Below are 27,950 nucleotides of genomic sequence, written 5' to 3' on the forward strand. Positions count from 1 at the left end.
GTGGCTTAGAAAGGGCAAGAAAAGCTTTATTTCAAATCTCAAAGAATTTCCCTGGAATCAGCAAAGGGCTGAGTCCCTGGATTTAAGGACTCCCGGGACAGGGCTGCATAGAAACTTGCCCATCAGGGACCAGCGGCCTCCAGAGCCACCTTAAAAGTGTTGAGAGAGCACTTGGGCTGCCTGAATGGAGATTGTAAAGTGGACTGAGGTCTGACTCTGGAGTGCAGAAAGGCAATCCTTTCTTCCAGGCTGTCAGGGAAATTTGTCCTTTCTGTCTCCGAGTCTCCATATGGCAGTGGACTTTACCCCTGCATATCTGGGAGGACGATGCTGCTGCTGCTAATCTTTGGCATCTTACAGATGTTACACCTGGTACTGGCTGAGGGAGATGGTGAGTGGGTGGCTTTCTGTTTGCAGAGGCACAAGTTAGGATTTGGGGAGGTGGCAAACTCCATTTAAGCCCTGGTTGTGATTTAAGACTTTTGAAAAATGGTTCACCTGCTTTGGAGGTGGCAAATTTTCCATTTATGCTCTGTCTGTGATTTAAGACTTTTGCAAAATGGTTCACCTGCTTTGGTTGTCCCGAACTGTCAGACCAATGCAGTGGATTTTTTGCACCAAAGCTTCTGGGGAAAGGGGTTCAGTCCAACTTGGACCAATGCTTTCAAAATTAGGAGAAATGGTGCTCAAAACCTGTCACAAATGCCCGGGCACTGAGCCTGCTACACAGCTGCCATCTAGAAACTAATCAACAGAAAATAAGGGGTGATCCTTTGAAAGCAGAGACCGGTCAGGGTGGCATTCCTGTGCCCTTGAGGATCTATTTGCACATATTTCGTACAGACTTGATTTTGCTGGACACATTGTCAGCCCCTCCTCATATTTATCTCCTAAACATATACTGAGGAGTCAGCAGCCCACTCTGAAACCTACCCTGAGATCTCGGTTACCCTTTGTCCTGTTGTACTTTGGTATTTGTAACTCCTTAATCCAGTTTCTGCAACCATAACGAGTATCACACTGTGTCTGTGAAGGGATTCAACTAGCAGGGGATGGGCGGGAGAGCAACCTGTCTCTTAAAAATCAGTTTTCGAACTCTAGCTAGAAGGGGTAGCGTTTCTGTGATGACCTCAGTACTGTGTATAGTATATCCAGATGTTGTTATGAGGGTGGGAGAGCGTTTGGAGGCTGCCAGACTCCTTAAAACATTGGAGAGGGGAGAGTAATGGGATACTTATTGTCTGTCCCAGTTTAGGACTAAGAATGTTCTACTGTGCAGTTTTAATCTCAAGCTATGCAACACATTCTCTCATGCAAAGTAAACATGACACACTTGAGGGGTTGAGGGGACCTCGTTGGGACCTGATCTATTCTCTACCTCTTGGGTACAGTCTGAGTTGGAGAGAAAACATTTCCTTTCCTCTAACCTCTGGAGTCTATCGTATTTGATCTTAATCATGCATTTGTCTTTGTAGGGATTTAAGATATTAGGACTCAGGTTTTCATGTTTTCTGCTGCATAACTCAAAGTCTGGCCCGGTGCCTCCAAACCATTCTGAAAATCCACTATGCCTGTGAGCTGCGGTGGCAGAGCAGGGACCGGTGGGTCCCTTAGCCCTAACTGAAGGCCAAACAGAACTGAGAGAAACACAAAGGACAGATTTAGAAGAGCTTTTCTCTAGAGAAATCTGCCACATTTGCCCCATGTCTATTGAACCCAGGGCAGGTCACGTAGCATAGGGTAGGCCCTGCTGTGGCCTGAGTATAATCCAGGAGGTGAGGAGGGAGAGGGCTCAGTGGATCTCAGATGTTTCACCTGCTCCTTGCCTTGTGCCTCAGGCAAAACCCTCAGGATTGTTCTTAAAACCCAAAAGCCCTCAGAAGAGCTGCTACCTGGTACCATTTTATCATGTCCAAAGAACCTGCAGAGATGCCAAGTTATCCATTTTTACACTGAGAATTTTTGGCCAGACTAGGTTTTGATCTTACATCCAAAAGTGTGTGGGATCCTGGCCATTGAAATCAGTGCTGTGAGTCCCAAAATGCACCAGCCAGGATGGGGGGGGGGGGGGGCAGAAATCTAGGTCTGTTCCAAAATCTCCAGCCTGGAACTGGGTGACTTGGCACCTCTGCGACTGCCAGTCATATGTGCTCAAGGCTAAATGGAAGTGTTTAAGAGGAATTACTGTTTTAATGGGAATGGAGGGTTTTCTTAATTTATAGTAAATAAACTTATTTTTCACCTGGATCTGAGAAGCACAGGCATGAAGTCCAAAGTCCACAGAAGCAAGTTTTAAGCTTACCTCTGAAAATATTTCCTGTGCTATAGAACTGGTAAGGCTCAATATTCAAAAGCATTTATCCATAAAACAGCACCTGCTATCTGGGTAAGTACTAACTGGACAGCAGGGGCAGACTGAGGGTGGTCTGGGCCCCCCCTCCACCCGCCACCTCAGACGCTGCCCCGGTCCTACCTGAGGGGTCCTGGTGGTCTCCTTGGCGGGGGGTGGGAGGCATGTTATGTCTTGACCACTGCGCTGCCAGTATTCCCCCACCTGCCGACACCGCCATGTTTTCAAAATGGCCAAGATTTCCCGCAGTAGTCTAACGGGTCTTGACAATCTCGCAAGACTTCCGCAGGGAGTCTCGGCTGCCATTTTTAAAATACGGTGGTGCTGGGTGGGAGGGAATAGTGGCAGCCCCGTGGGTCAGGCAGGAAAGAATATGTTCCCCCCCCCCCCCCCGCTGACCAACTAGATCACCAGTGGCACGCCAGGCATCCAGGCAGAGCCTCTGGGCCCTCGGGCAGTGCCCAGTTGCCTGAATGGTCAGTCCGCCCCTGTTGGACAGTGCCTCTGAATATCCCTTACAGATCTCCTCTGTACTATCCAGATATTACCTCTGAATGTCCTTCTGGACCATCTCAGCACTATCCGGATATTGGCACTGATTATCCAGATATGTTTTGACTGCTGTGTCGACTGTGATTGCTGAATATTGTCCCAGATATATAATTTGCTACTGTTTCCAGAGACAGAGCCTCATATTCTGACTGACCTTACAATCGCCTCTGCCTGCTTCCTAACACCCTTTCGTTCTTCTTCTTGTAGGTGCTCAGTGGACATACACAGGTAAGGACAGAGCCAATTTATGGAGCAAATCTGGGCAGAGATGTCTCTGCTAAATGAGGAGACAATAGATTTGCTGAGGCCAGTGCCTGTAAACTGCTTTGCTTGTACCAGGTAAAGGCAATATATCAAAAGCATTACTGAGGATTTACTATGAAGCAGATCAAAACACAGTACAAATGGAAATTTAATGTTGAGTCTGAGAGAGACATTACAGACAGATTTTTAATCTCTCCTGTCCTGGGCTAAGAATCTAACTCCCCAGGTGAATATTTCATCTTTTGTTTATCAAACAGAGAGTATATTGTGGATTTCCTGTCCTGGAGAGAAGTACTATGGATGGTTTTCTTTTAAATCTGCAGCTTTGTACAACAAACAAATTAAATGGACAAAGGGTCTCAGCCCTGATTGGAGGAGGAAGTGGCACCATTCAGGCTGGCCTCCTTTGCATCTGAATGGGGCCCTTTGCCATGGTAATTATTTTGCTGGAAACATTTTTCTTAATCAGCAAAGGCAGAGGGAAAGCCTCTCCCCCTCCCTTTATATGCCCAGGCTGGGAAGCAGAGATTCAGAAGAAGCCTCTGTGCCCCTGTGCTTCGGGCATGTTTATGACAGGGTGTTTGCCCCTTCCTGGTGAAAAGACACCACAAGCTCTCCTTCTAGCCTTAATGCCAAGAGGTGTCAGAACTGCTGGAAGTCAGGAGTCTGCAGTACTGTACCAAGGACTATGCCTGCAGTGCACAAAATGTTTCTCCAACTGTACTTAAAGTTTTTTAAGATCCTAGAAACATAGAAACATGACGGCAGATAAAGGATATGAAATACAAGATATGAAATACAAGACGTTGCACGCGTCAACCTTTTCCCACAAGAGCACGCAGGCATGGAATACACTACCGCGTAACCTGAGAAGGATTGACGATCAAGCTTCCTTCCGTAAACTACTAAAGACTCACCTGTTTGAACAAACTTACGGAAAGAGCCAACTCACATAGAGTCCACACTCACTATCCATCAATGCATTTTACATCCACTTTGATCCCTCATCCCGCACCCCAATCTATCACGCACCTATCCACGGAACTATGGACACCATATGTCTTTGTCTAACACTACCCTTTAGCTTCCCATTGCCCCCTTCCAATTACTTCTATGTTGATATCCCATTGTCATATTCCAAATCTGATATTTGAATGTCTCTTATACCTTTGCACAATGTAATCCATAACCAAATTGTAACAAATGTATTTCTATTATTCATATCCTATTGTAAGCCACACTGAGCCCGCAAAAAGGTGGGAAAATGTGGGATACAAATGCAATAAATAAATAAATAAATAAATAAATAAATAAGGCCATATGACCCATCCAGTCTGCCCATCCTCTGTAACCCCTAATTCTTCCTGTTCCTAAGCGATCCCACATGCTTATCCCATGCCTTTTTAAATTCTGGAACAGTCCTCGACTCCACCACCTCCACCTGGAGGCCATTCCACGCCTCCACCACCCTTTCTGTGAAATAATACTTCCTTAGATTACTCCTAAGCCTATTCCCTCTTAACTTTGTCATATGCCCCCGCATTCCAGAGCTCTCCTTCATTTGAAAAAGGCTCTCTTCCTGTACATAAATGCTCTTGAGATATTTAAACGTTTCTATCATATCTCCTCTCTTCCATCGTATACATGTTGAGGTTCATAAGCCTGTCCCTATAATTTTTGCATTCAAGACCGTTTACTAATTTCGTAGCCGCCCTCTGAACCGACTCCATCCTGTTTATATCTTTCCGTAGGTGCTGTCTCCAGAACTACACGCAGTATTCCAAATGGGGCCTCACCAGAGACTTATACAACGACACTATCACCTCCTTTTTCATGATGGTCATGCCTCTCTTTATGCACCCAAGCATCCTTCTGGCTTTGTCCGTTGCTTTTTCTACCTGTTTGAAAGCTTTAAGGTCATCAGACACAATTACCCCCAAGTCCCGCTCTTCCTTCATACACTGAAGCACTTCACCACCGTTCCCTCAAGATTTTGCAACCCAAGTGCATGACCCTGCATTTTTTGGGATTAAACCTTAGTTGCCAAATATCGGTCCATTCCTCTAGCTTCGCTAGGTCCTTCCTCATGTCATTCACACCCTCCAGGGTGTCCACCCTGTTGCAGAGTTTAGTATCATCTGCAAAGAGGCAAACCTTACCAGACAGCCCTTCTGCAATATCGCTCACAAAGACGTTAAAAAGAGCCAGCCCTAGGACTGATCCCTGTGGTACTCCACTGACGACATCCTTTTCTTCAGAGCAAGCTCCATTTACCACTACCCTCTGTCTCCTACCATTCAACCAATTTTTTTACCCAATCAGTTACTCTAGGTCCCACACTGAGGGAACTCAATTTATTTATCAGTCGCCTGTGCAGAACCGTATCAAAGGCTTTGCTGAAATCCAAGTATACCACATCAAGCGCCCTTCCCAATCCACTGTTTGGTCACCCAGTTGAGGAAGACTGTCAGATTCGTCTAACACGTCCTGCTACCCAGGTCAGAACAGCCTTCCATGATTGGAAGGCTGTTCTGACCTGGGTTTACAGTCTGCCTCACTGACACAGACTACTCAATAATTACTGTGGATTCTTTTGGATTCGTATTAGGTAAATGAGACTTTTATTAGAGGTTCATTATTGTCTAAGATACACAAAGACTAAGCTATATAACTGAAAAGAAACAATACCTGTCTATAGTTCAAAAGAAACAATCATTTCATCACTGGTCCCTACATCCAAGCTATGCTATGAGTCTCTTGACCAGGAGAAGAAGCAATAATACATTATACGTACATCATACATTACTTAATCTCTACATCTAGGCTCTTATCAGCTGGGAGGGCCCTGTTCACAGTGAAAGGCAGGAGTCTTTTTGACCAGGAAACATAGTTCTCTGCGCAGTATGTACGTTACTCACAGATGAGCTCCCAATTTCACTGACAGAAAGTCCCTTTTTTATTAGGCTTAGAACTCATGTTCAAAGCTAAGGAAAATTACAGAATGCTTGAGAATTTCTCTGTTTTGGTAAACAAGCCTACAAAATATGTTTGAGCATGTGGGAATGTGGTCACATGTTTCTTAGTCCAGGTGGCCAGTCTGAACTCGAAACATGCTCCACCTCCCTCTTTACATACCAAATTGATTAGAGCTGTGTCTTATCTTCTTCTACATTCCAAATCATTTTTACACAATACAGAATAAACAATAATTGTAATGAGCGAGTACACCACCAGTCATCCAGATAGAGTTGAAAAGCAATCTCTAAAATCCATTACATTACACTAACTCCACCTGAACAGCATGCTCTGCAGTATCCGCACTGGAAGGAGAGTGTCTCCAGCGATGCAGCCTCCTTCCCTAACCACTGGCTCTGGCGCTCTGCAGTATCTGTACTGGAAGGACAGTAACATAGTAACATACATAGTAGATGACGGCAGAAAAAGACCTGCATGGTCCATCCAGTCTGCCCAACAAGATAAACAAGATAAACTGGAGACAGTGTCTCCAGTTATGCAGCTCTTCCATTATCACTGGCTCTGCAGTATCTGCACGGAAGAACAGTGTATCCAGTGATACAGCTTCTTCCCTAACACTGGCTCTGCAGTATCCATACTGGAAGAACAGGGTCTCCAGTTTATGCAGCTCTTCCACTATCACTGACTCTGCAGTATCTGCACTGGAAGGACAGTGTTTCCAGCGATGCATTTCTTCCACTATCAGGGGCTCTGCAGTATCCTCACTGGAAGGACAGTGTCTCCAGTGATGGCAGCTCCTCCGCTAGCACTGACTTCAGTATCCGCACTGGAAGAATGCCAGTGCCTCCGCTAGCACTTTCAGTATCCACACTGGAAGGACAGTGTCTCCAGTGCTGCAGCTCCTCTGCTAGCACTGACTTCAGTATCTGCACTGGAAGGACAGTGCCTCCAGTGATGCAGCTCTCCTAGCAGTGGCCCTGCAGTATCCACACCGGGTAGCTAATGCCTTCAGCAATGCAGTTCCTCCCCTAGCACTGGCCCTACAGTGTCAATCTGAAAGAGAGAACTAAAGTCAGTGACTGGAATAGAGAGGACCTAACTACATTTAAATATTTGTATGAAAACCCAGCTTTCTGCTTATGTGATCAGAATGCCACCTCTTTTTTGTCCTCTCCCCTAGCTGTGAATCCAGAAAGACAGAGGAAATATGTCTCTTAATCTGAAAGCAGATAGGCATTTTACCAACTCCCTTGACCTCTTCTACTGCTTTGTGATGTGCATAAATGATCTTTATTTGAATGTACTGGGACCCCCTCTGGCAGTGCAGAACTGTGGCTGGTGGCAGTGCTGGATATCATCACTAGGGATGAGTCTCATTTACGTTTATTTATCTAAGAACTTACTCCTACTTTTAAAAGACTTCTACAAATCCTTAGCAGCAGCAAGCATTGGTGAGTACAGCTCTTGGCCATTGTAACCTTTGGATATTATGTCTGGCTCCACTCCTGGGAAACTGGCAGCGAGCGGTTCTCTGCCACTGTAATCTGTATTTATTATCTCTAGCGTGAAGATGGAATAAAAGTACACTAGAGAGCATTTCCACTCACAGTAAAACTTAAATGACTTTTCATATTAAAAAAAAAAAAGGAACAGGGGTTGAGTGAAACAAAGTGAGTGGGAGTCACAGCTACAACCCTGGCCACCTTTCTGGGCAAACTGGATGAGCCATGCTGGTCTTTATCTGCCATCATTTACTACCTTACTCCTGGGAAGCAGCAGTGAATACTGATTTACAGATAGTAGATCAATAGGTTAATCGGTGAATGAATTGATTAACTGGAACTTTTTTTCTCATCAGGCCCTCGTGGACAGAACCACTGGTCAGACAGTTACCCAGTATGTAGTGGGAAGGCACAATCGCCAATCAATATTGAAACCAGCTGTGTGATCTATGATGCATCCCTTCAACCCCTTAAGTCGCATGGATACAGAGAGCCAGAGGATTCTACTTTCCTCCTCCGTAATGATGGGCACACAGGTAGGACTGCAGCTCTGTGGGTTTTATTAGAACAGGTATCTCATGGCTCCATCTCATGTGCGTGCTTCAGACCAGCCTTTGGATAGTCACATCTCTACCTGAAGGGGAGGCTCAGCCTTCATACCCAATCCACCCCCATTCTTTTGCTGCCCAGAAATAATTCTGACACAATGAACCCACTGGATTTAGGTTTATGGATTTTTTCTCTTCACCCAGGAGTTTCCATTGAGTCTCCAACTCAATCAGAACCAGGACTGGGATCCGACACCATGAATATTCATTCACAAATACCCAGGGATATCCTTTTATTTCATATTTGCTCCATGCCTCATCTGGTCATTGCAGCGATGGCCCTGGATTAGGGGTCATCGTCACACACTGTCCTGGGCACCTTCTAGAAAAATTAGAAACATAGGCCTTGTTTCTGACCACCAGATGTCGCTGTCAAGTGAGGGCCAAGATTCCCTTCCCAAGAACTGGGAATACAGCCTCTATAACATTTCCAGTCCCAAACAACCCAGGGAGTGGCATGTCCAGTGCAGTGGATGAGGACTTTGCATGCATGGTAACTTGCTGCACTTACCTTGTGGTAATTTTAAGATGATAGGCTTCTTGTAATGTTGCAGTTCGTAATAGCAGAAATGCCAAGTTACCCAGTTCCAGGCTGGAGATTCCGGGACAGTCCTAATTTTGACATTAATCCCAAGGCAGTGTGGGATTTGTAGTACCTGATCCTGCCTATTGAAATCAGTACCCGCATGTCCCAAATGTACCAGGATGGGGTGGTCAGAAATCTAGGACCGTACTCATATCTCCAGAAGTAGGGCAGCTTTGTTTTGTGGTTTGTTCTCTGAGCATTGGGAAGGAGTAGGAAATGGCCTCATTAACATGTTTGACTATATTAGAGTGCTGTTTGTGATAATCTTTGGCATGCACATAGTTTTCCGTGCTAGAGTTCTCTGAGCATTCTGCGTTCACTAACGCGGTGCTAGTCTGGTGCTAATCAACTCTAGTGCTGGTGTTACATTTTGAGCATCACCTGTGAGTAGCTCCTCAAGCTAGATTTTTCTCAAATTTGCCCTCCTGATATGTAGTTTATTTTGGATTCAGCTCACAAAATTGAGTTACGTTCAGGTCCACTAGGGATTTCCTTGCCTCCAGAAGACCTCGCAAGCTAAGATTGTACCTGAGGCAATGGAGGGTGGAGTGACTTGTCTAAGATAGCAAGGAGCCACTCTGGGATTTGAACTGGGCTTCCTGGCACACTACGCCCCTGCTTTTCAAACCCTGTGCTGGAGACACACCTTGCCAGTCCCATTTTCAGGAATACCCCATAAGTATGCATGAGATAGATTTGCATATGATGGGTCTCTGCTATACACTAATTTATCTCAGGCATGTTCATTGTGGAAATGCGAAAACCATAGTAGCTAAGTGTGCCTCCCGGACAGGGTGAGAAGCACTGTGGTAGGCTACTCCTGCATTACATTACTGTCTATATATATCCATGCACTTCACGTGGTATCCTATAAAACTCTCTACTATAATTTGTCCTTACTATGGGGAAATCAACCCTATTAATTCATGACAAGCTGCCCTCCTTTGTTCTTCATGGACAACCCACCCTACTATCCCATGCATGCCCTCCCCTGCATTCAGTCACTGCCTTCCAAGTCTTTGTCCCTTTAGGAGGGTCTTTCCAGCTGGATCAACCCATCTCCTTCATTATTCAAGAAACCAATGGAGATCTTTTCCAACTGGCCTTTTGTGTGTGTGCACTGAGGAAAGGGGAAGAGACAAGGGGAGCAGTGAAAGGCTGAATGAGTCCATGATGCAAGAATTGGTCTAAAAGTGTTTCCCAAGCAGTCATTTTGCAAGAAAACCCATGTATCAAAGTTTGAAGTGAAGGAGTCTAATCTAAACCAATGTATGTAAAACATACAGACACCTTTGAGACTGAGAAACCTCCACTGTACAGAGAGGTACAGCAATACTCTAGGTCATACCGCAGAATTTACCAGAAACCTCTGCCCATCATGCTGCGGACAACCATCCAAACCATGACCATGGTGAACAGTGCAGTTTCCACCACATTCAGTGTTTTACTACGGCAGTGACAGAAAAATCCAGTGAATGCAGCCCTAGAACATGGCTAAATCCAGTGAATCCTTTATCTCTGTTACACTCTGCTGATTAACAATCTGAGTTTTGTCGTGTAATTCTGGGATCCGGGCTAAAATGGTGTAGCCTTGCAAACACTACAGGCAGCTAACTGCTACCACTTTGCTAGTATCTACTACAATAAAAAGCACCTCCAACGTTCTGAAGCTGACTCCGTGGCAGTGAAGGGTTGTAGGGTTCGTGCTGCCTGGGAGGGAGGGAGGAAGGGAGGGACGACGACCTGGAACTGGGAGGGGGGAACCTGGAACTGGGAGGGAGGGACGGAGGGGGGGACCCTGAAACTCGGAGGGAGGGAGGGGGTACTCTGAAACTCGGAGGGAGGGAGGGGGTGGACCCTGAAACTCGGAGGGAGGGAGGGAGGGACCCTGGAACTCAGAGGGAGGGAGGGAGGGAGGGAGGGAGGGGGATGAGAACCTGGAACTCGGAGGGAGGATGACCCTGGAACTGGGAGGGAGAACGACCCTGGAACTGGGAGGGAGGGGGGCGCCCCCGGCACACACTCTCAATCTCACACACACACACTCTCTCTCACAGACACACTCGCACCCAGTCTCACTCTCTCTGTCACACACACGCACATTCACTCTCTCTCTCACACACACTCTGTCAAACATACACACTCCAAGGAAAACCTTGCTAGTGCCCGTTTAATCTCTTCCAGAAACGGGCCTTTTTTACTAGTCTTTTAATATCATTTCTCCTGAAGGTCATTGAAGAGCATCGATATTGTCATGGCCCACCCTTCTTACTGCTATTCTCCACAGAAAGACCAAGAATATGGGGACCATTAGTCTTAGGATAAACTGTACCAGAGAAAACTTCACAGCTGTGTTTGTGTCTCAGGCTCTGGACTTCTGTGTCTGATTCCTTTCCAGCCAGGAAGGCCTTTCTCAAGACAGTCAATGACTGATGTGTTGTGCTCAACATTAGGGATTCGGTTGACCCTGATGTGACCAACCTCAGAATTATCCAGAGACGTGGCAGTGCCTGAGCTTTGAAATCAGGTCTGAATAAAGGGACTTCAGGTGGCCTGGAAAATTTACATGCAGCATCCTTATAGAATTCCTACACCGAGAGTCCCGCTGAACAGATTGTGGAAGGATCATTAAAGAGCCACTTCACAGAGCTGAGGCCTTCTCACAGGGCATCCAGTTCATCTCACTTTGTACCATTTTCCTTCATCTGATGCTGCACCACATAAAATCTAACACCAGGTTATCCTGTTCTTCTGCAAAGGTGCTGCCTCACTTGTTGAATGAGCCTGAGCAGGCACCCATGTAAGGATCTCAAGTGTGACACACAAACTGTCCAATTAATTTCTGGAACAATGATCTCTGTTTGTTTTCTCTCAGTTCTTCACAGCTGTAAATCACTTGGGCTTGTTTGAATTCTGTTATTGTTTTGATCTCCACCATCTTCTCTAGAAAACTGTTCCATGCACACACCATCCTTTCCAGAAAGGAATTTTCCTATAACCTAGGCTCCCTAATGTAATATAGTTTGTTTGCGTCTTCCCCTGAACATTCTCTATTGTAAACTGCTTAGATTTACTGAGATTGGTGGTATATCAGATACACGTGAAATGTCAGTGTTGTTCCTGAGTCTTCTGCTAATTAATATCTTTGTCCTTGTCATCTCCCTTGACCAGTGAAGGTGTATCTGCCTCCCAGCATGGGTCTCAGACTCCCAAACAACTACACAACAACACAACTTCACCTGCACTGGGGCAACAGCGATATCAAGGGGGGAGCTGAACACCAGGTGAACGGGAAGGCGTTCTCAGCTGAGGTAGGGGGTCATTTCTCAACATAGCCAAGGTAGTGCTTTGCTGGCCTTCCACACTGTAGCATGACCAGAATTAGGATGGCTAAACTTCACAGAGGCAAAGAAGATTTAGAGTGAAGTCACACAGAGGTAGCTCCACTCCTGAACTCCTTGGGGGTGGGGGGAGCCACCCAGATGTCAAATTTCCTCCCCATTTAAACTATCCTCATCTATTTAATACAGTTGGGATGATACATTTCCAAGGGAGAGGCAATATAATTTTTTAGGTGTTAGATTTGCCCACATTTTTTTCAGTGGCAACTAGTAATAGACCGATATAGAAGCAACACCAACAGATATGAACATTATGGGTTGAGTGCATATTCCATAGGAATTTACCCTTTAGATTGGATGGTAGCCTCAAAAGAACACTCACTCTACCAGAGATAGAAACAGAGGAAAATGAAGGCAGATAAAGACCATGTGGCCTATCCAGTCTACCCATCCATGCCATCTACTATACCTTCCTCTCCATTATAGAGATCCTATATACTTGTCCCAAGATTTTTTTTTTTTAATTCAGATAGTCTTCATCTCCACTACCTCTACTGGAAGCATAGGAGCCGGCTCTGTGAGTGCTGTGTGTGCTTAGGCACCCCCAACATTGTGTCCAGCACCCCCATAATTTTGACAAATTGGCATCCTATGAAGGCCAGTCCACAAATTCACTACCCTTTCCATAAAGAATATTTCTCAGGTTACTCCTTGATTCTGTCCTTTTGACCTTCACCTCATTCAGAGCTTCCTTAACTGAAAGATGCATGTAATGTCTAAGTCTCTTAGGCCAGGCAGAAATGCAGCGTCATTATTTTGCCTTAGTCATAAATACTATTAAATCAGTTAGCTGGGGTAGAATGCTGCCGTTGGGTGATTGTGGTTTACTGGCTTCCTGGACCTATCACTCAGCATCCGCCCACCTTGACAGGGTAGAGTTGCTCACTTATTCAGCAAGAAGATTAGCAGAATCAGGAGGTTAAAGCAAGAGAGGTCTCTGTTCAGGTGCACTCGCATCAAGGAATGTGTGGGCCGATGGCTCAGCTTATAGCAGGCAGAAAAAAAACAAGAAAACAAGGCCTATCTGGGTCCTCCTTCCCATTCCTTCAGCCAGGGCTGCCAGTAAGCACTGGATCCCAAAGGTCAGGCAGAACCAGCCCTGGTGTTATTCCTCTTTGTTATATCCATGGATTTAGAGACTCCACTATCCAAGAAGGGGGTTGGGGGGAGAGGGGAACAGAATGCTTTTGCCAAGACCCAGAGAATCTGGCTACAGTATGAAATGAACATGAAGTTACGGTCACCACCTGGCCCAGGCCAGGCCAGTCCTAACTATCTGATCTAATCCTGGGGTGTCCCCCCCCCCCCCCCCCCAATCTTCAGACTTGTCGCTCTGACCTCTCTAAAACAAACTATAAGTCCCTGTATGCACTGCAGTGAAACCAGGACCAGCACAAGCATTTAGGGTTGACCTGGGTCACGTCACGTGACACTCTAAACCAAATATTGTGCTGTGAATGAGGATATCATAAACGTTTATAAAGTCAGTAATGGTGTTTTGGTAGATTATGAAACTTTTTACTAAGATACAGAGGTAGCTGGCCTTTCAAAAAACCACAGGTCCCTTCTACAGCAGGGTCTGTAATGTCGGCCCTGGTCCTTTGATTTGAATAACAAAAAAAAAGTTAATTAGACAATTAAAAAACATATTCCCCTTTCAGTCCCAGTTCAAAGCCATCAGAGCACAGCTGTATTCTGGGCAGCCACTAATCTGCTTTCCCACTGGTTGCTCTTGTATACTAATTTATTTGAAAACACTTATACAACCGCATTCCTGAGTAAACATTAGTGCAATAGGCAGGATGGGAGCATGTGATCTTTCTCTCCGGTCTTCTCTTACTCTAAGCAGGGTCAGCTCTACCACTGGTGCACTTGGTTATCTACTTGGGGCAGCAGGATTTAGGGGGATGGCACCAGCAAAGCCACTGTCAGTGTGCCGCAGGTCCTTGAGTACCTGCATGCACTCAAGAACCTGCTGCTCTTACCCCTTCACCTGGAAATTCACTTTGGAGGGAGTAGGATGTGGCATACTGTGAGTGACACATGCATGAGTTCTGAAAGCCCCATCACTGCTCTGTTTCCTAGAGGTAGAGTTGTGGTGGCAGGGGAAAGTGAAGAGTGAGAGATGTCAGACACAATGGGGAGAGAGGAGTAGGAGAATGCTGGACACCTGGAGGGGGAAGGAAGAGGAGATGCTGAATATGGGGGGAAGGACAAAGGGAAGGGAAATGGAGATGCTATATTATAAAGTGTAGGGAAAGGAGATGCTAGGTTACAAGGGGTCAGTAGAGAAATGCTGGACTGTGTGTATGGGGTGGGGGGTAGGGAATGGAAGGACAGATGCTGGACATCTTCCCTGGAGGGGAAGAAGAGGGGAGATGCTGAACATGGGTGGGGAGCTATAGGCAAGGGAAAAGGAGGTACTGGACCATGGAGGGGTAGGGGAAATGCTAGCCAACAGGTAGATAGAGAAGGGGAAATGCTGGACTGTGAGGGGGAGTAGGGACGGGCAGATGGTGGACTACAGGTAGAGTGTTGGGAGGGGGAGATACAGGGAGGACCCTGGTCCTAGAACTCTTTACATTCTTCTCCTGCTTCCCCCCTCCCTTTTATTATTTTTTTCAGTTACATGTTGTGCATTACAACTCTGATGATTATGGCAGCGCAGAGGAAGCCAAAGATCAACCGGAAGGCCTTGCAGTCCTTGGAGTTCTGATAGAGGTACATGAGAGATTGTGGCCCTGCCTTGCCCTCTCCACATTTCCCTGGGTTCTTCTCTCTCAACTGGTCCAGAAAGAGGTTTTGGAAACATTCTCTTCCCCCCTCCCCAAAGCTGTCAGTTGATGGAATGGGATCACTGATGGGTTTAAAATGTTTGGAGGAGGATGGGGTAGTCATCCAAAGCCCAGAAGGAGCCAATACAGGGCTGAAGTAAGGATAATACAGGTACAACCTTCCAGATAAAGTGACAAGCTTTACGTTGGGTGAGGGGTAGATCTGAAGAAGCTTCATACCTGCCAGAAAGGAGCCAGATGAGGCAGTTCAGACATCTAAATGGCACATCCTTTAATCCTCAGTGTTAAAGCTGGGATGGGCTAACCCTCCCCACCTCCTGAAAGTAAGGCTACAGAGGAGATAAAGTGCACTATATTTATTTATTTATTTATTTATTTATTTGTTTGGATTCATTTACCGTCTTTTTGAAGGAACTTACTCAAGGCAGTGTACGGTAAGAATGGATCAAACATGAGCAATAGGCAATTACACCAGTAAAAATATTCAAATAATACAAAGTATGGCATAGTTGCTACTTACAATGTCAACATAATACGTAATAGAACATTTTAATTGATAGGGATGGGTAAAGCAAAGATGGAACATATAGATAGGTAAGACAGTAAGAAGAATTAGAAAGTAAGGTGACTGATTTAAAGAAAGTTGCACATGAAGTCAGAGAGATGGTTAAATATTATCTCAGCTAAGGTAGGAGAGGATAAACATATGTCCACAGAGGCCATAAGTCAACCAGAGGACTAGCCTGACCTGTCCCTGCTCTCAGCTTTGTGAACCCCCACGATCCTGAAACTACTTGGGGGAAGTAGTTTTACTTTAGCAGTGAGAACTGGACAGGGCTCCCAGATGTTTACCAATTCCAGTCAGGGAGGGGTAATATGTAAAGTGCCTTTTCACAGTTGAAGAAGATGCACAGTCTGGATGGAGAACATCAGCCACAAGACCTCAAATCAATCTGCCCCTTCCTTCAGGCAGAGTGACTGGTGGTCTAGCAACCTTGCCCAGATCTGTTTCAGTAGCTCACTGTTCACTTGAGTGCTTCATGCTGTCTCTCTACAAATTTTCATATTCCACTGAACAAAATGTCTGTCCAGTGGAAATTACAGGATAAAACATTACACGTTAAAAACCATTCTATTAGAACAAGTTCTCTTGTGGAGAGAATCCAGCTCAACAGATACATCCCATCCCTCTTCTCTCCCATTTCTTTAGGTTGGTGAGGGGCCGAATCTGAGCTACGACAGCATCCTCAGCTACCTGGAAAACATTAAGTATCCAGGTAAGGTATGAATGCACAGGAGATTCTGGAATGAGGGATCAGAAGATGAGGGTGAAGGGGGGATAGGGGTAATTTAAGCAAGGCTTTTGTTTTACAGAGAGCAAACGTGGTGGAAGGAAACCTGGAACAAGCACCGAGGGAGAGGAACAGAGTGTAGAACTGTGCAGTCAGTGTAGATGGGCAAATTGGATACATTAAATATAGTCTTTATCTGCTGTCATGTTGTTTCTATGAACCCAGAGAGTTACCCTCACCTCCCAAAAGCATATGTACCTGTGAGGCACACACCGCTGCAGGAAATCCAGAACCAAGTTACCCAATTCCAAGGGGGAGATGTTAGGCCAGTCCTGGCTTTCTAACAACTTTATTATTGTGCATTATGGGACCTGAAGCATGGATTTCAATAGGTAGAATCAGAGACTACAAATCCAGTACTGTTTTAGGGGTGTAAGTTCAAAAGCAGGATTGACCAAAATGTCTCTCTCCTGGAACTAGGCACTTCAAAGCTCTGCAGTCCTATATCCCTGTTTTCCACAAGAGAAAACAAAGCAAAAAAAAAAAAAAACCTTAGTTAGAGAGGGTGAGGGGTGAAGGCTTTGTTAAATAAACTCAGAAGGGAATATCCAGGTAAGCATGGTAAAATTGCCTGGCTATATAACAGTGGGCTTTGCTGTAAGGTTACGAACCAGATCCAGATTCATCATTCAAAATGGATTCAGCCCTGGGTTTACCCCACTGCATGCTGGGACTTCTACTATTGCTTTTCTTATGGCATGCAGTAGGGAAATCAGAACTACCAGTCCCTCCATGTAATGGGGTAAATCCAGGACTGATGAATCTAGCTGCAATTGGCAGCCAAGCTGCCTGAGAAGTAAGAATGCTCACCAGCAGAAATATTGTTCTGATAAAATAAACACATCGAATCCCCCTACAGAACCATACTGCTCAATCCAAATAGGATACATTAATGCAAGATCAGCAGTAAGCAATTCAGTAGATATACTAGACTGGATTACCACAGACAATTTAGACCTCCTATTCATCACAGAAACCTGGTTCCACAGCCCTACAGACCCCGCCATTTTAGAGACATGCCCACCAGAATACAAAATCACCCACTGGACAAGATATGGAAAAAGAGGTGGCGGAATAGCTATCATTTACAAATCCGAGTTCACCATTGCAACCACTGGTGAATCCACCTCACCACAACTTGAAATTGCCTCGACAAGAATTAATCATCCAAACCTACTAGAACACCTCAACGCTATTCTATTCTACAGGCCACCAGGAAAGTGGCAAGATGCCCAAACACAACTTATGGACTTCATCTCAAACACATGTGGATCTGCCTCAAACATCCTCATAATAGGAGATATCAACCTACACCTTGAAGACGACACCTCAACAGGAACACGAGAATGCAAAGAATTTCTAAAACTTTGGGATCTACATGCACCTAACCCTCAACCAACACACATAAAAGGACACACACTAGACATTATTACACACAAATTCGACCCAGACTCAACTATTCTAGTCACTGACACAAGATGGACACCCACACTATGGTCAGACCACAATAAAGCACAGTCTCCCTTCACTGGCGAAAAATACACAGAAGCGCAATCAACAAACATGAGCGAACAACAACATACACCACGAGAGGAAAAATAGACCCCACAACATTCTGGCAGCAGATCTACCAAAATGAATGGTCAACAAATCCAGACACCATCCAATTCCTCCAAGAATGGGACGATATATGTAAAATAACATTAGACAAAATCGCCCCTATCCACTTAGGAAAAAATCAAATCCATGGTTCACTGAAGAGCTGAAAAAACTCAAAACACAAGTTAGGAAACTAGAACGCGCATGGAACAAAAAGAAGGATGAACAAACACTAAATGCCTGGAAACTACTTTGGAGGAAATACAAATACACCATAAAACAGACTGAAAGACTACACTACAAGACAATGATTGGACCAAACTACAAAGACACACACAAATTCTTCTACCTTGTGAACAAATTGCTAGACACCACACCAGTTAGAGGTACGTCTGGCGAAGGCGCAAGCGGAAGAACAAATGGCTAGAAATGTACGGAGGGGAGACAAAAACTTCTTCAGGTATATTAGTGAAAGGAGAAAGACTAAAAAGAGGATTGTGAGACTAAAAGATGCAGCAAAACGCTATGTAGAAAATGATGAAGAAAAAGCCAATTTGCTAAATAGATACTTTTGTTCTGTTTTCACTGAAGAAAATCCTGGGGAAGGACCGAGAGGGACTGGCAAAAGTACACCTGAGAATGAAGTGGATAGAGCACCATTCACGGAAGACAGTGTGTATGAACAACTTGGAAAGCTGAAGGTGGACAAAGCCATGGGGCCGGACGGGATCCACCCCAGAATACTGAGGGAGCTCAGAGAGGTTCTGGCGGGTCCTCTTAAAGATTTGTTTAATAAATCCTTGGAGACGGGAGAGGTTCCGAGGGATTGGAGAACGGCGGAGGTGGTCCCTCTTCACAAAAGTGGTGATAGGGAAGAAGCTGGAAACTACAGGCCGGTAAGCCTCACTTCGGTTATTGGAAAAGTAATGGAAGCCATGCTGAAGGAAAGGATAGTGAATTTCTTGGAAGCCAATAAGTTGCAAGATCCGAGACAACATGGTTTCACCAAAGGGAAACCGTGCCAAACGAATCTCATTGAATTCTTTGACTGGGTGACAGGAGAATTAAATCAAGGACGTGCTATGGACGTCATCTACTTAGATTTCAGCAAGGCGTTTGACACAGTTCCCCACAGGAGGCTCTTGAATAAACTAGAAGGGCTGAAGATAGGACCCGAAGTGGTGAACTGGATTAGGAACTGGTTGACGGGCAGACGCCAGAGGGTGGTGGTAAATGGAGTTCGCTCGGAGGAGGGAAAGGTGAGTAGTGGAGTGCCTCAGGGATCGGTGCTGGGGCCCATTCTGTTCAATATATTTGTGAGTGACATTGCCGAAGGGTTACAAGGTAAAGTTTGCCTTTTTTGCGGATGACACCAAGATTTACAACAGAGTGGACACCCCGGAGGGAGTGGAAAACATGAAAAAAGATCTGAAGAAGCTGGAAGAATGGTCTAAAGTTTGGCAATTAAAATTCAATGCGAAGAAATGCAAAGTGATGCACTTAGGGAGTAGAAATCCAAGGGAGGCGTATGTGTTAGGTGGGGAGAGCCTGAAAGACACGGACGGGGAGAGGGATCTTGGGGTGATAGTATCTGAGGACCTGAAGGCGATGAAACTGTGCGACAAGGCGGTGGCCGTAGCGAGAAGGTTGCTAGGCTGTATAGAGAGAGGTGTGACCAGCAGAAGAAAGGAGGTTTTAATGCCCCTGTATAAGACGTTGGTGAGGCCCCACCTGGAGTATTGTGTTCAGTTTTGGAGGCCGTACCTTGCGAAGGATGTTAAAAAAATGGAAGCGGTGCAAAGAAAAGCTACGAGGATGGTATGGGAGTTGCGTTCCAAGACGTATGAAGAGAGACTTGCTGACCTGAACATGTATACTCTGGAGGAAAGGAGGAACAGGGGTGATATGATACAGACGTTCAAATATTTGAAAGGTATTAATCCGCAAACGAATCTTTTCCGGAGATGGGAAGGCGTTAGAACGAGAGGACATGAAATGGGATTGAAGGGGGGCAGACTCAGGAAAGATGTCAGGAAGTATTTCTTCACGGAGAGGGTGGTGAACGCTTGGAATGCCCTCCCGCGGGAGGTGGTGGAGATGAAAACGGTAACGGAATTCAAACATGCGTGGGATAGGCATAAAGGAATCCTGTGCAGAAGGAATGGATCCACAGAAGCTTAGCTGAAATTGGGGTGGCGGGGGGAAGAGGGGTTGGTGGTTGAGAGGCTAGGATAGGGGAGGGCAGACCTATACGGGGTCTGTGCCAGAGCCGGTGATGGGAGGCGGGACTGGTGGTTGGGAGGCGGGAAATACTGCTGGACAGACTTATACGATCTGTGACCTGAAAAAGACAGGTACAAATCAAGGTAAGGTATACACATATGAGTTTATCGTGGGCAGACTAGATGGACCGTGCAGTTCTTTTTCTGCCGTCATCTACTATGTTACTATGTTACTATCAGAAATCCTCATCTCTGAAACACTCAAAAGATTCGCCAAATCCTACTGCAAACTAGACATATGCCCAAACAACCTCATGAAATCAGCCCCTCAACAATTCACAACAGACCTAACGAACCATGTCAACTCCATGCTACAAAGCGGACTTTTCCCAAAAGAAAAAGGAAATATTCTACTCACCCCAACACCCAAAGACGCAAAGAAAAGTGCAAGTGAAATAACTAATTACAGACCAGTAGCATCCATACCACTAATAACCAAAATAACCGAAGGGATGGTAACAAAACAACTTACAAACTATCTAGACAAGTTCTCAATACTGCATGATGCCCAATCAGGATTCCGATCGAACCACAGCACCGAAACAGTACTAATTACACTAATGACTAAATGTAAACAAATGATTGCAACCGGCAACAATATACTCCTTCTACAATTTGACATGTCAAGTGCCTGTGACATGGTTGACCATGGAATCCTACTACATATACTTGAATACTTTGGCATCGGAGGCAATGTCCTAAACTGGTTCAAGGGGTTCTTAACCTTACGCTCATACCAGGTCACATCAAATTCAACTACGTCTGCAGCATGGACACCAGAATGTGGAGTACCGCAAGGATCACCCCTCTCACCAACTATCTTCAACCTAATGATGACACCCCTGGCAAAACTTCTAGCAAGCCATAACCTTAACCCACATATATACGCTGACGATGTAACAATATATATCCCTTTCAAACAAGACATTAAAGAAATCTACAATTAAATTAACCAAAGCTTACACATCATGAACACCTGGGCAGATGCATTTCGTTTGAAACTGAATGCAGAAAAAACTCAATGCCTGATACTTACCTCCCAATACAACACGAATGAATTCACCGCTATAAACACACCAAAACTAAATCTTCTAATTTCAGAAACTTTAAAAATCCTTGGAGTCACTATTGATCGCCACCTAACACTCGAAATCACGCAAACAACACAACCAAAAAGATGTTTTACAGCATGTGGAAACTGAAAAGAATAAGACCATTCTTCTCAAGATCCGTCTTCCGCAGCCTAGTGCAATCACTCGTACTAGCCATTTGGATTACTGCAACTCACTATACGCAGGTTGTAAACAGCAAATACTAAAGAAACTTCAAACAGCCCAGAACACAGCTGCCAGACTCATTTTCGGGAAACCAAAATACGAAAGCGTGAAACCCTTACGAGAGAAGCTACACTGGCTCCCACTCAAGGAACGCATCACTTTTAAGTATGCACACTAGTCCACAAAATCATTCACGGTGAAGCCTCAGCCTACATGTCTGACTTAATAGACCTACCACCCAGAAACACTAAAAGATCATCCCGAACTTTCCTTAACCTCCACTTCCCTAATTGCAAAGGCATCAAATACAAAGTGATGCACGCATCAACCTTTTCTTATATGAGCACGCAATTCTGGAACAAACTTCCACGTAACCTGAAGGCGACCTACGAGCTGACTGACTTCCGCAAACTATTGAAGACTCATCTCTTCAAAAAATCTATCGAAAGGATCAAAACACATGAAGTTCATGCACACTGTTAGTAATACATCAATACATTCTCATCTGTACTCTCATTTTAACACACTTAAACCTTAATCTACAGGTAAAAATGCTATACCCGAACGTTTTCGCGTTATTGTTCTATAGTCCTATCAGAATCCGTGTTCTTCCTTTGTTCTGTTCCATTGTACTATTCTCTTAACGATACGTAGACTCTGTTTTAAACTCAATGCCTAACAATGTAACCACAATCGAGCTGTAACAAATTGTACTTCCATCAATACAATGTATTGTAAGCCACACTGAGCCCGCAAATAGGTGGGAAAATGTGGGATACAAATGCAATAAAATAAATAAAATAAAATAAGGCCTAGAATGATTGAGAAATGCAGGTTTTGTTTCAGGGACCCCCCCCCCCCCCCTCCCAATAACCCTTTTCACAGATGCATCTTTGGAAGTATCAACCTTCGTTCTTTCCTGTACCCCAGGCCAGGAGGTCTCGATTCCATCCTTCAATGTGAGGAACCTGCTCCCCGATCAGCTGGACCAGTACTATCGCTACAGGGGCTCGCTGACCACACCACCTTGCTATGAAAGTGTACTGTGGACTGTCTTCAACCAGAAGGTGCAAATCGCAGAATCTCAGGTAGCCAAAAGTATCTGTCCTAATTCCCACGTGTCTGCTAAGCGTAATGTGTAAAATATACGCACACATCTGATTCTCCTCTCCCCATGCCTTGAGTAACCACTCCAGCCTGTAATATCTACAGGAAGGGAGGGATTCATTTCTGCAGTTTAGAGTTGAATATTGTGTGTAGTTCTCTGCCCCATCCCCATCTCAAAAGGGATACAGTGCAAGGAAAAAAGGTTCAGAGAAAAATTAGAAAAGAGATGGAAAACCTCCCATATGAAGACAGACTGAACAGGTGAGGGCTCTTCAGCTTGGAGAAAAGAAAACTCTCAGATGCAACAGTTCTGCACCTGCTGAAACAAGTAACTGTGCGTGCACTTTTGACAAATTACAATTTAGATGTAAATGACTCCGCAAATTATCATCCTGTCTCCTCACAGATGTTGAAAAAGTGAGCCTACTTAACTGCAAGACTTCCTTGAAGCAAATAACTTGTTAAATATATTTCAGTTTGACTTTAGACCTACATATTAATCGGAGACTCTCCTGATCTCTGTGTTTGAGTCCATCGAAGGGGGATTTGATAGAGGGCACTGAATATTTCATGGTTACATTGGACATCTCTGCAGCTTTTGATACGGTTTCTCCATGGACAGTTTAAAAGCTCTGGGGACTGAGGGAAAAAAGTTCTTACTTGGCTTATGTCTTTTTTTTTTCTACACAGAATTTATTGAGTTAAGATAGGAAATTAGTTTTCAGATTGGATGAGTTTACCCACAAGGGTATTCCACATTTACGGGTCCTATTTGTCAAATCTGTTGCTGTTTTGATGTACAGTTTAGACTTTATACAGATCTACAGTTGTTCTTCCAATCACTGCATCAATCACAAAGACCTACAATTTCTGATGATATGTCTTCAGGCAGTAAAAAATTTAGATTTATTATTATTTATAATTATAATCCACCTTTATCCAAGGCAGAGAGCAGAAGTATACAGATAAAAAAAAACCCCCCAGCATACAACAACACTAAAACTAACAAGAGTAGTATAAATCTGTTTTACTCTTGGGATCTTGCCAGGTACTTGTGACCTGGATTGGCCACTGTTGGAAACAGGATACTGGGCTTGATGGACCATCAGTCTGCCCCAGGTATGGCGATGTTTATGTTCTTAAGCATGAATTCTAGTAGCGCAAGGCTGCAGTTAGATGTGAGCACCTACGCTAGTTCAATGGCTGGTGTAAAATGCTCGTATCTGACTGCTGTCCATTAGGCGCGTAACTGGTCATATTTTAGAACTTGCACACATAAGTGCTAGACACATCCCTAACCCAGCCATGCCCCTGCCCTCTTGCTTTGCACCCTATGGAATTTGTAGAATACTAATGTCAGTTGCATATATACTTGAAATTAGTGCCATTAATGCTAATTCTAGCCAATAATTGGTTGCGTCAATTACTAGCTAAATTACCATTAAGTTGCACACTAACTGCAGTATTTTATGACTTGCACATGCAAGTTTCTAGAATTGGGGTACATTACTGCTTTTGTCCTATAGCAATAGAAAAATGTTATTATTACCCAACTTGGCCACTGTCAGAGACAGGATGCTGGGCTTGATGGACCTTGGTCTGACGCAGCCTGGCTTACATTCTTATGCCATGGTGAGTGAACTCGGGGGCCAAACCGCTTTCATATTCTCTTTCACATTTTTTTCCCCACAGCTGATAAAACTGCAGCATGCTGTTTATTCCACAGGAGCCAATCCAGTCCCAGTTCCACTGCAAAATAATTTCCGGAACCTGCAGTCACTGAACAACAGACTAGTGTACAGTTCCTTCCCCGTGGGTAAGCACAGGGCAGTGTAAATAGGACTCTGCCCAGACTGGCTTGTCCTGGTCACACTACACCCTCTGGTGGTCATACTGTGTCTTGACAGTTTCTGTTTTCTTATCGAGTTGGATACAGTAATGTGATAGCTGTGGTTGTCCACTTTAAAAGTTAACAATAATAATAATAATTAAAAAAGAAAATATTAGGTAATACCTTAATTGGTTTTTCACTAGCGTTTGGAGGAAAGTCCATTGTCTGCTATTGAGACACTCATGGGAAGCAACTACTTGCCCTGGGATTTGTAGGATGGAGTGTTGCCACGATTTGGGTTTCTGTCAGGTACTTGTGACCTGGCTTGGCCACTGTTTGGAAAACAGGATACTGGGCTAGAATGACCATTGGTCTGACCCAGTATGGCTACTCATGTTCTAACCTCCAAAAGCTAGTAAAAAATGTATTTATCCAATAAAAATGAACCTATATTCCTTTATTAATTAACCTTTGGTATTTGGGAATAGGTGAAACATGAAAGCACAGAACTGAAGGGCAGATAATGGTTGTAAGGTCCACCCTGGTCCAGGCTTCATACAGGTCCTCATATCTCCAGCTCTCCCTGCACTTATCCCGAGTGTTTTCAGGTTGTTACCGTGATAGACTCCGCCGTCTTTTCTCAGAGCTCTTCCACACATTCCACCACCATTGGAAGGAAGGCACATTTTCTAATGTTACTACCAAGTCTAGCCCTGCGGGACCTCATCATGACACCTCATTCTAGAAATCTCCTTCTTAGGCATTTCAGATACCCAAACTGATAATTATGCACATCTATCCTCCTGCCTCTCCTTTCTACATAAGCACTAACAGGCACTTAACGTGGGCAGTAACTTGCCAATTAGAGCCCGCTAACTGCACATTTAAAATATTTTTTTAGGAGGGAGTAAGTCATGGGCAGGGAATGGGTGTGTTAACCAGCTAGCATATTTGCATTAGTGCATACTAACTGATAAACACAGGATTAACATGGCTGCACTTAAAAGAAGCAGTAAGGGCTCCTGAATTAACTTTTTTAAGGTAACATACACTAACACGAACAGTATTGAATGACCTGAAAAAAAAAAAAAAAGTCTACTGCCATGTTAGAAATGGGTTCAGCATGCAGTAACATCCCACGTTAAAATTGCTAAACTCATATACTCTAACAGGACAAACTCCAGCATCAAACAGACAGGGACGTCACTGCAGCTCTTGAAAATCTTCTTTTTCTCTCAGCAGCACCAGACAGATATGCCAGGTAGAAGATTCTGCTGTAGGAAGGGAGAGAGACAGGTAGAAAGATGTCAGAAAGAACAGAAGGCCTTTTATTTGTCTGGGAATAAAAACCACTGAAAATGTAAACCTGATCTTACTTTTGTTTTTTAAGAAACTGTGGAACATCTGAGTACAGTTTGATGTAAACAGTGTTACATAGGCTCATGGCAGCATGGCAGTGTACACCCCCCCCCCCCCCCCCTTGCAGCATGGCCCTCCATTGCTCTGTAACACTTCTGGACCTCTCCTGGCCACTCTAGATACATTATACACCAGCTGGCTCTGTAACATGAATGTACCGCACAGGAAGTAGTAATTCTCTGTTTGGTTGTTTCCAGGTGCCCTCTGTGTGTACTCTGCAGGTAAGTGAGCACATATATGTTCAATTCTGGTCGCCGCATCTCAAAAAAGATATAGTGGAATTAGAAAAGGTGAAGAGAAGGGCGTCAAAAATGATAAAGGGGATGGGCCAACGTCCCTATGAGGAAAGGCTAAATCGGCTCGGGCTCTTCAGCCTGGAGAAAAGGCGGCTGAGGGGAGATATGATAGAGGTCTATAAAATAATGAGTGGAGTTGAACGGGTAGATGTGAAGCGTCTGTTTATGCTTTCCAAAAAATACTAGGAGTAGGGGGCATGCGATGAAGCTAAAGTAGTACATTTAAAACAAATCGGAGGAAAATTTTCTTCACTCAACGTGTAATTAAACTCTGGAATTCGCTGCTGGAAAATGTGGTAAAGGCGGTTAGCTTAGCAGAGTTTTAAAAAGGTTTGGACGGCTTCCTAAAGAAAAAGTCCATAGACCATTATTAAATTGGGGAAAATCCACTATTTCTGGGATAAGCAGTATAAAATGTTTAGTACTTTTTGGGAATCTTGCCAGGTATTTGTGACCTGGATTGGTCACTGTTGGAAACAGGATGCTGGGCTTGATGGACCTTTGGTCTGTCCCAGTATGGCAATACTTATGTACTTATGACAATGGTAAGCTGAAACTTCAGATCCCTGCATGCACCAGGGTAGGACTGACTTGTATTTCACTACAGCTAGCTCGTAATGCTTCCTAAATGCCTAATTTTCCTCTCTGGAAACAGGTGAAATTGTTGCTATTGCCTCTGGGACTACACTGGGCCTGCTGGGACTAAGCCTTAGCATTTACTTCCTTCTTAAGAGGATCCGGTGAGTCTCTCTTGATTCAGTGAGTTCATTTCCAACAAGGTGATTCCTCCCTTTTGCTCAGTCTGGTGATAGCGTTAAGAGACAGACAGGAAGCCTGGAAAATAAGGTGGCCTCACCCTTCGAAGGGAACAAAAGCAAGAGGGAAAGGTGAAGGCCAGGTGGGAAGGAGTAAGCAGAAAGGCTAAGAGTGACCGTTCCATGCTGAGAGGCAGTGGAAAGGAGAGAGAGAGTGAGACCAGCTCAGATATTACTCCTCTGCAAGACTGTTGGGATTCCTGCCGCGTTTCCTTCCTCTCTCGTCTTTACCTTCTGTTCCTCTCACATTGCCTAAACCCTGTTCTTTCTAAATGATTACAGCAGCCTGAGACCTTCCTTCAGATACCAATCTTTCTTCTGCTCTTCTTGCTAGTGCACAGAGGAAGGACAATGTCGTGGTCTTCAAGTCCTCTCCTGGTGCCCCTGAGATGAGCAACCTTGCCTCAGACACACAGCAGCCCTGAATTCCTCCACACCCTGAAGACCCTTCACTGCAAAAGGTGGAGGACCTTCTAGACACAAATGGACACAGGCAAAGAAACTTTGAGGAGGAAGGAGGGCGACTGAGCACTTCTGAAACAGCAGGTCCTACCTTCTGGGGACAGGTTACTCCAGTCCTGTTTTTATTCCATCTCCACTGCACTTACTTGGGTGCGAGTGTGAAGGCTCTGCCCCCTTTTCCCCCACTCAACCACCACACACTTTCCCCCAGAAGAGTAGGGAAACTGCCCTAGAGAGGAATGCAGCACAGGGTGCAGTTACCCCACCATCCTACACTATGCTTGAGAGCCAGCAGGAATACTACACCCTGCTCAGGACCTCCTTACCCAGATCCCACTCCCTCACAGCTTGAAAAAGCCACTAAATAAATCTGCCAGCTCTGTGCCTTTAGCCTGGCCACTGTCAATCTTTCCTACAGCATCCCTGGCTTCTCTTGCTCACACTAGTCTCCCACCTCGAGAACACTCGGGTAGTCC

At 44.8% G+C, this 27,950-nt stretch overlaps 1 protein-coding gene across 2 annotated transcripts; it reads left to right on the top strand.

Moving 5' to 3' along the window:
- The first annotated feature begins 202 nt into the window (after window positions 1–202).
- LOC115457881 (carbonic anhydrase 14-like) lies at window positions 203–27,884 on the top strand. Of its 2 annotated transcripts, none has more exons than XM_030187553.1 (11): window positions 203–391; window positions 3,110–3,130; window positions 8,001–8,180; window positions 12,010–12,122; window positions 14,865–14,960; window positions 16,245–16,311; window positions 22,475–22,632; window positions 24,344–24,467; window positions 26,099–26,122; window positions 26,853–26,937; window positions 27,347–27,884. In XM_030187553.1, the coding sequence occupies exons 1-11, from the start codon at window positions 328–330 to the stop codon at window positions 27,435–27,437; spliced, it is 1,023 nt and encodes a 340-aa protein (XP_030043413.1). In that variant the 5' UTR covers window positions 203–327; the 3' UTR covers window positions 27,438–27,884. The 2 variants fall into 2 exon arrangements, with proteins under 2 accessions (XP_030043413.1, XP_030043411.1); XM_030187551.1 differs by having other exon boundaries at window positions 204–391; window positions 12,010–12,149.
- The last annotated feature ends 66 nt before the right edge of the window (window positions 27,885–27,950 follow it).

This window comes from Microcaecilia unicolor, chromosome 14, assembly GCF_901765095.1.
Source record: "Microcaecilia unicolor chromosome 14, aMicUni1.1, whole genome shotgun sequence".
NCBI lineage: Eukaryota > Metazoa > Chordata > Amphibia > Gymnophiona > Siphonopidae > Microcaecilia > Microcaecilia unicolor.

Bases quoted from the DNA above. Each gene is read 5' to 3' on its own strand.
- LOC115457881 (XM_030187551.1), top strand. From the start codon at position 328: ATGCTGCTGCTGCTAATCTTTGGCATCTTACAGATGTTACACCTGGTA. The intron at 3,131-8,000 runs GTAAGGACAGAG...TTTTCTCATCAG, and splicing joins TGCTCAGTGGACATACACAG to GCCCTCGTGGACAGAACCAC. The intron at 8,181-12,009 runs GTAGGACTGCAG...TCCCTTGACCAG, and splicing joins CCGTAATGATGGGCACACAG to TGAAGGTGTATCTGCCTCCC.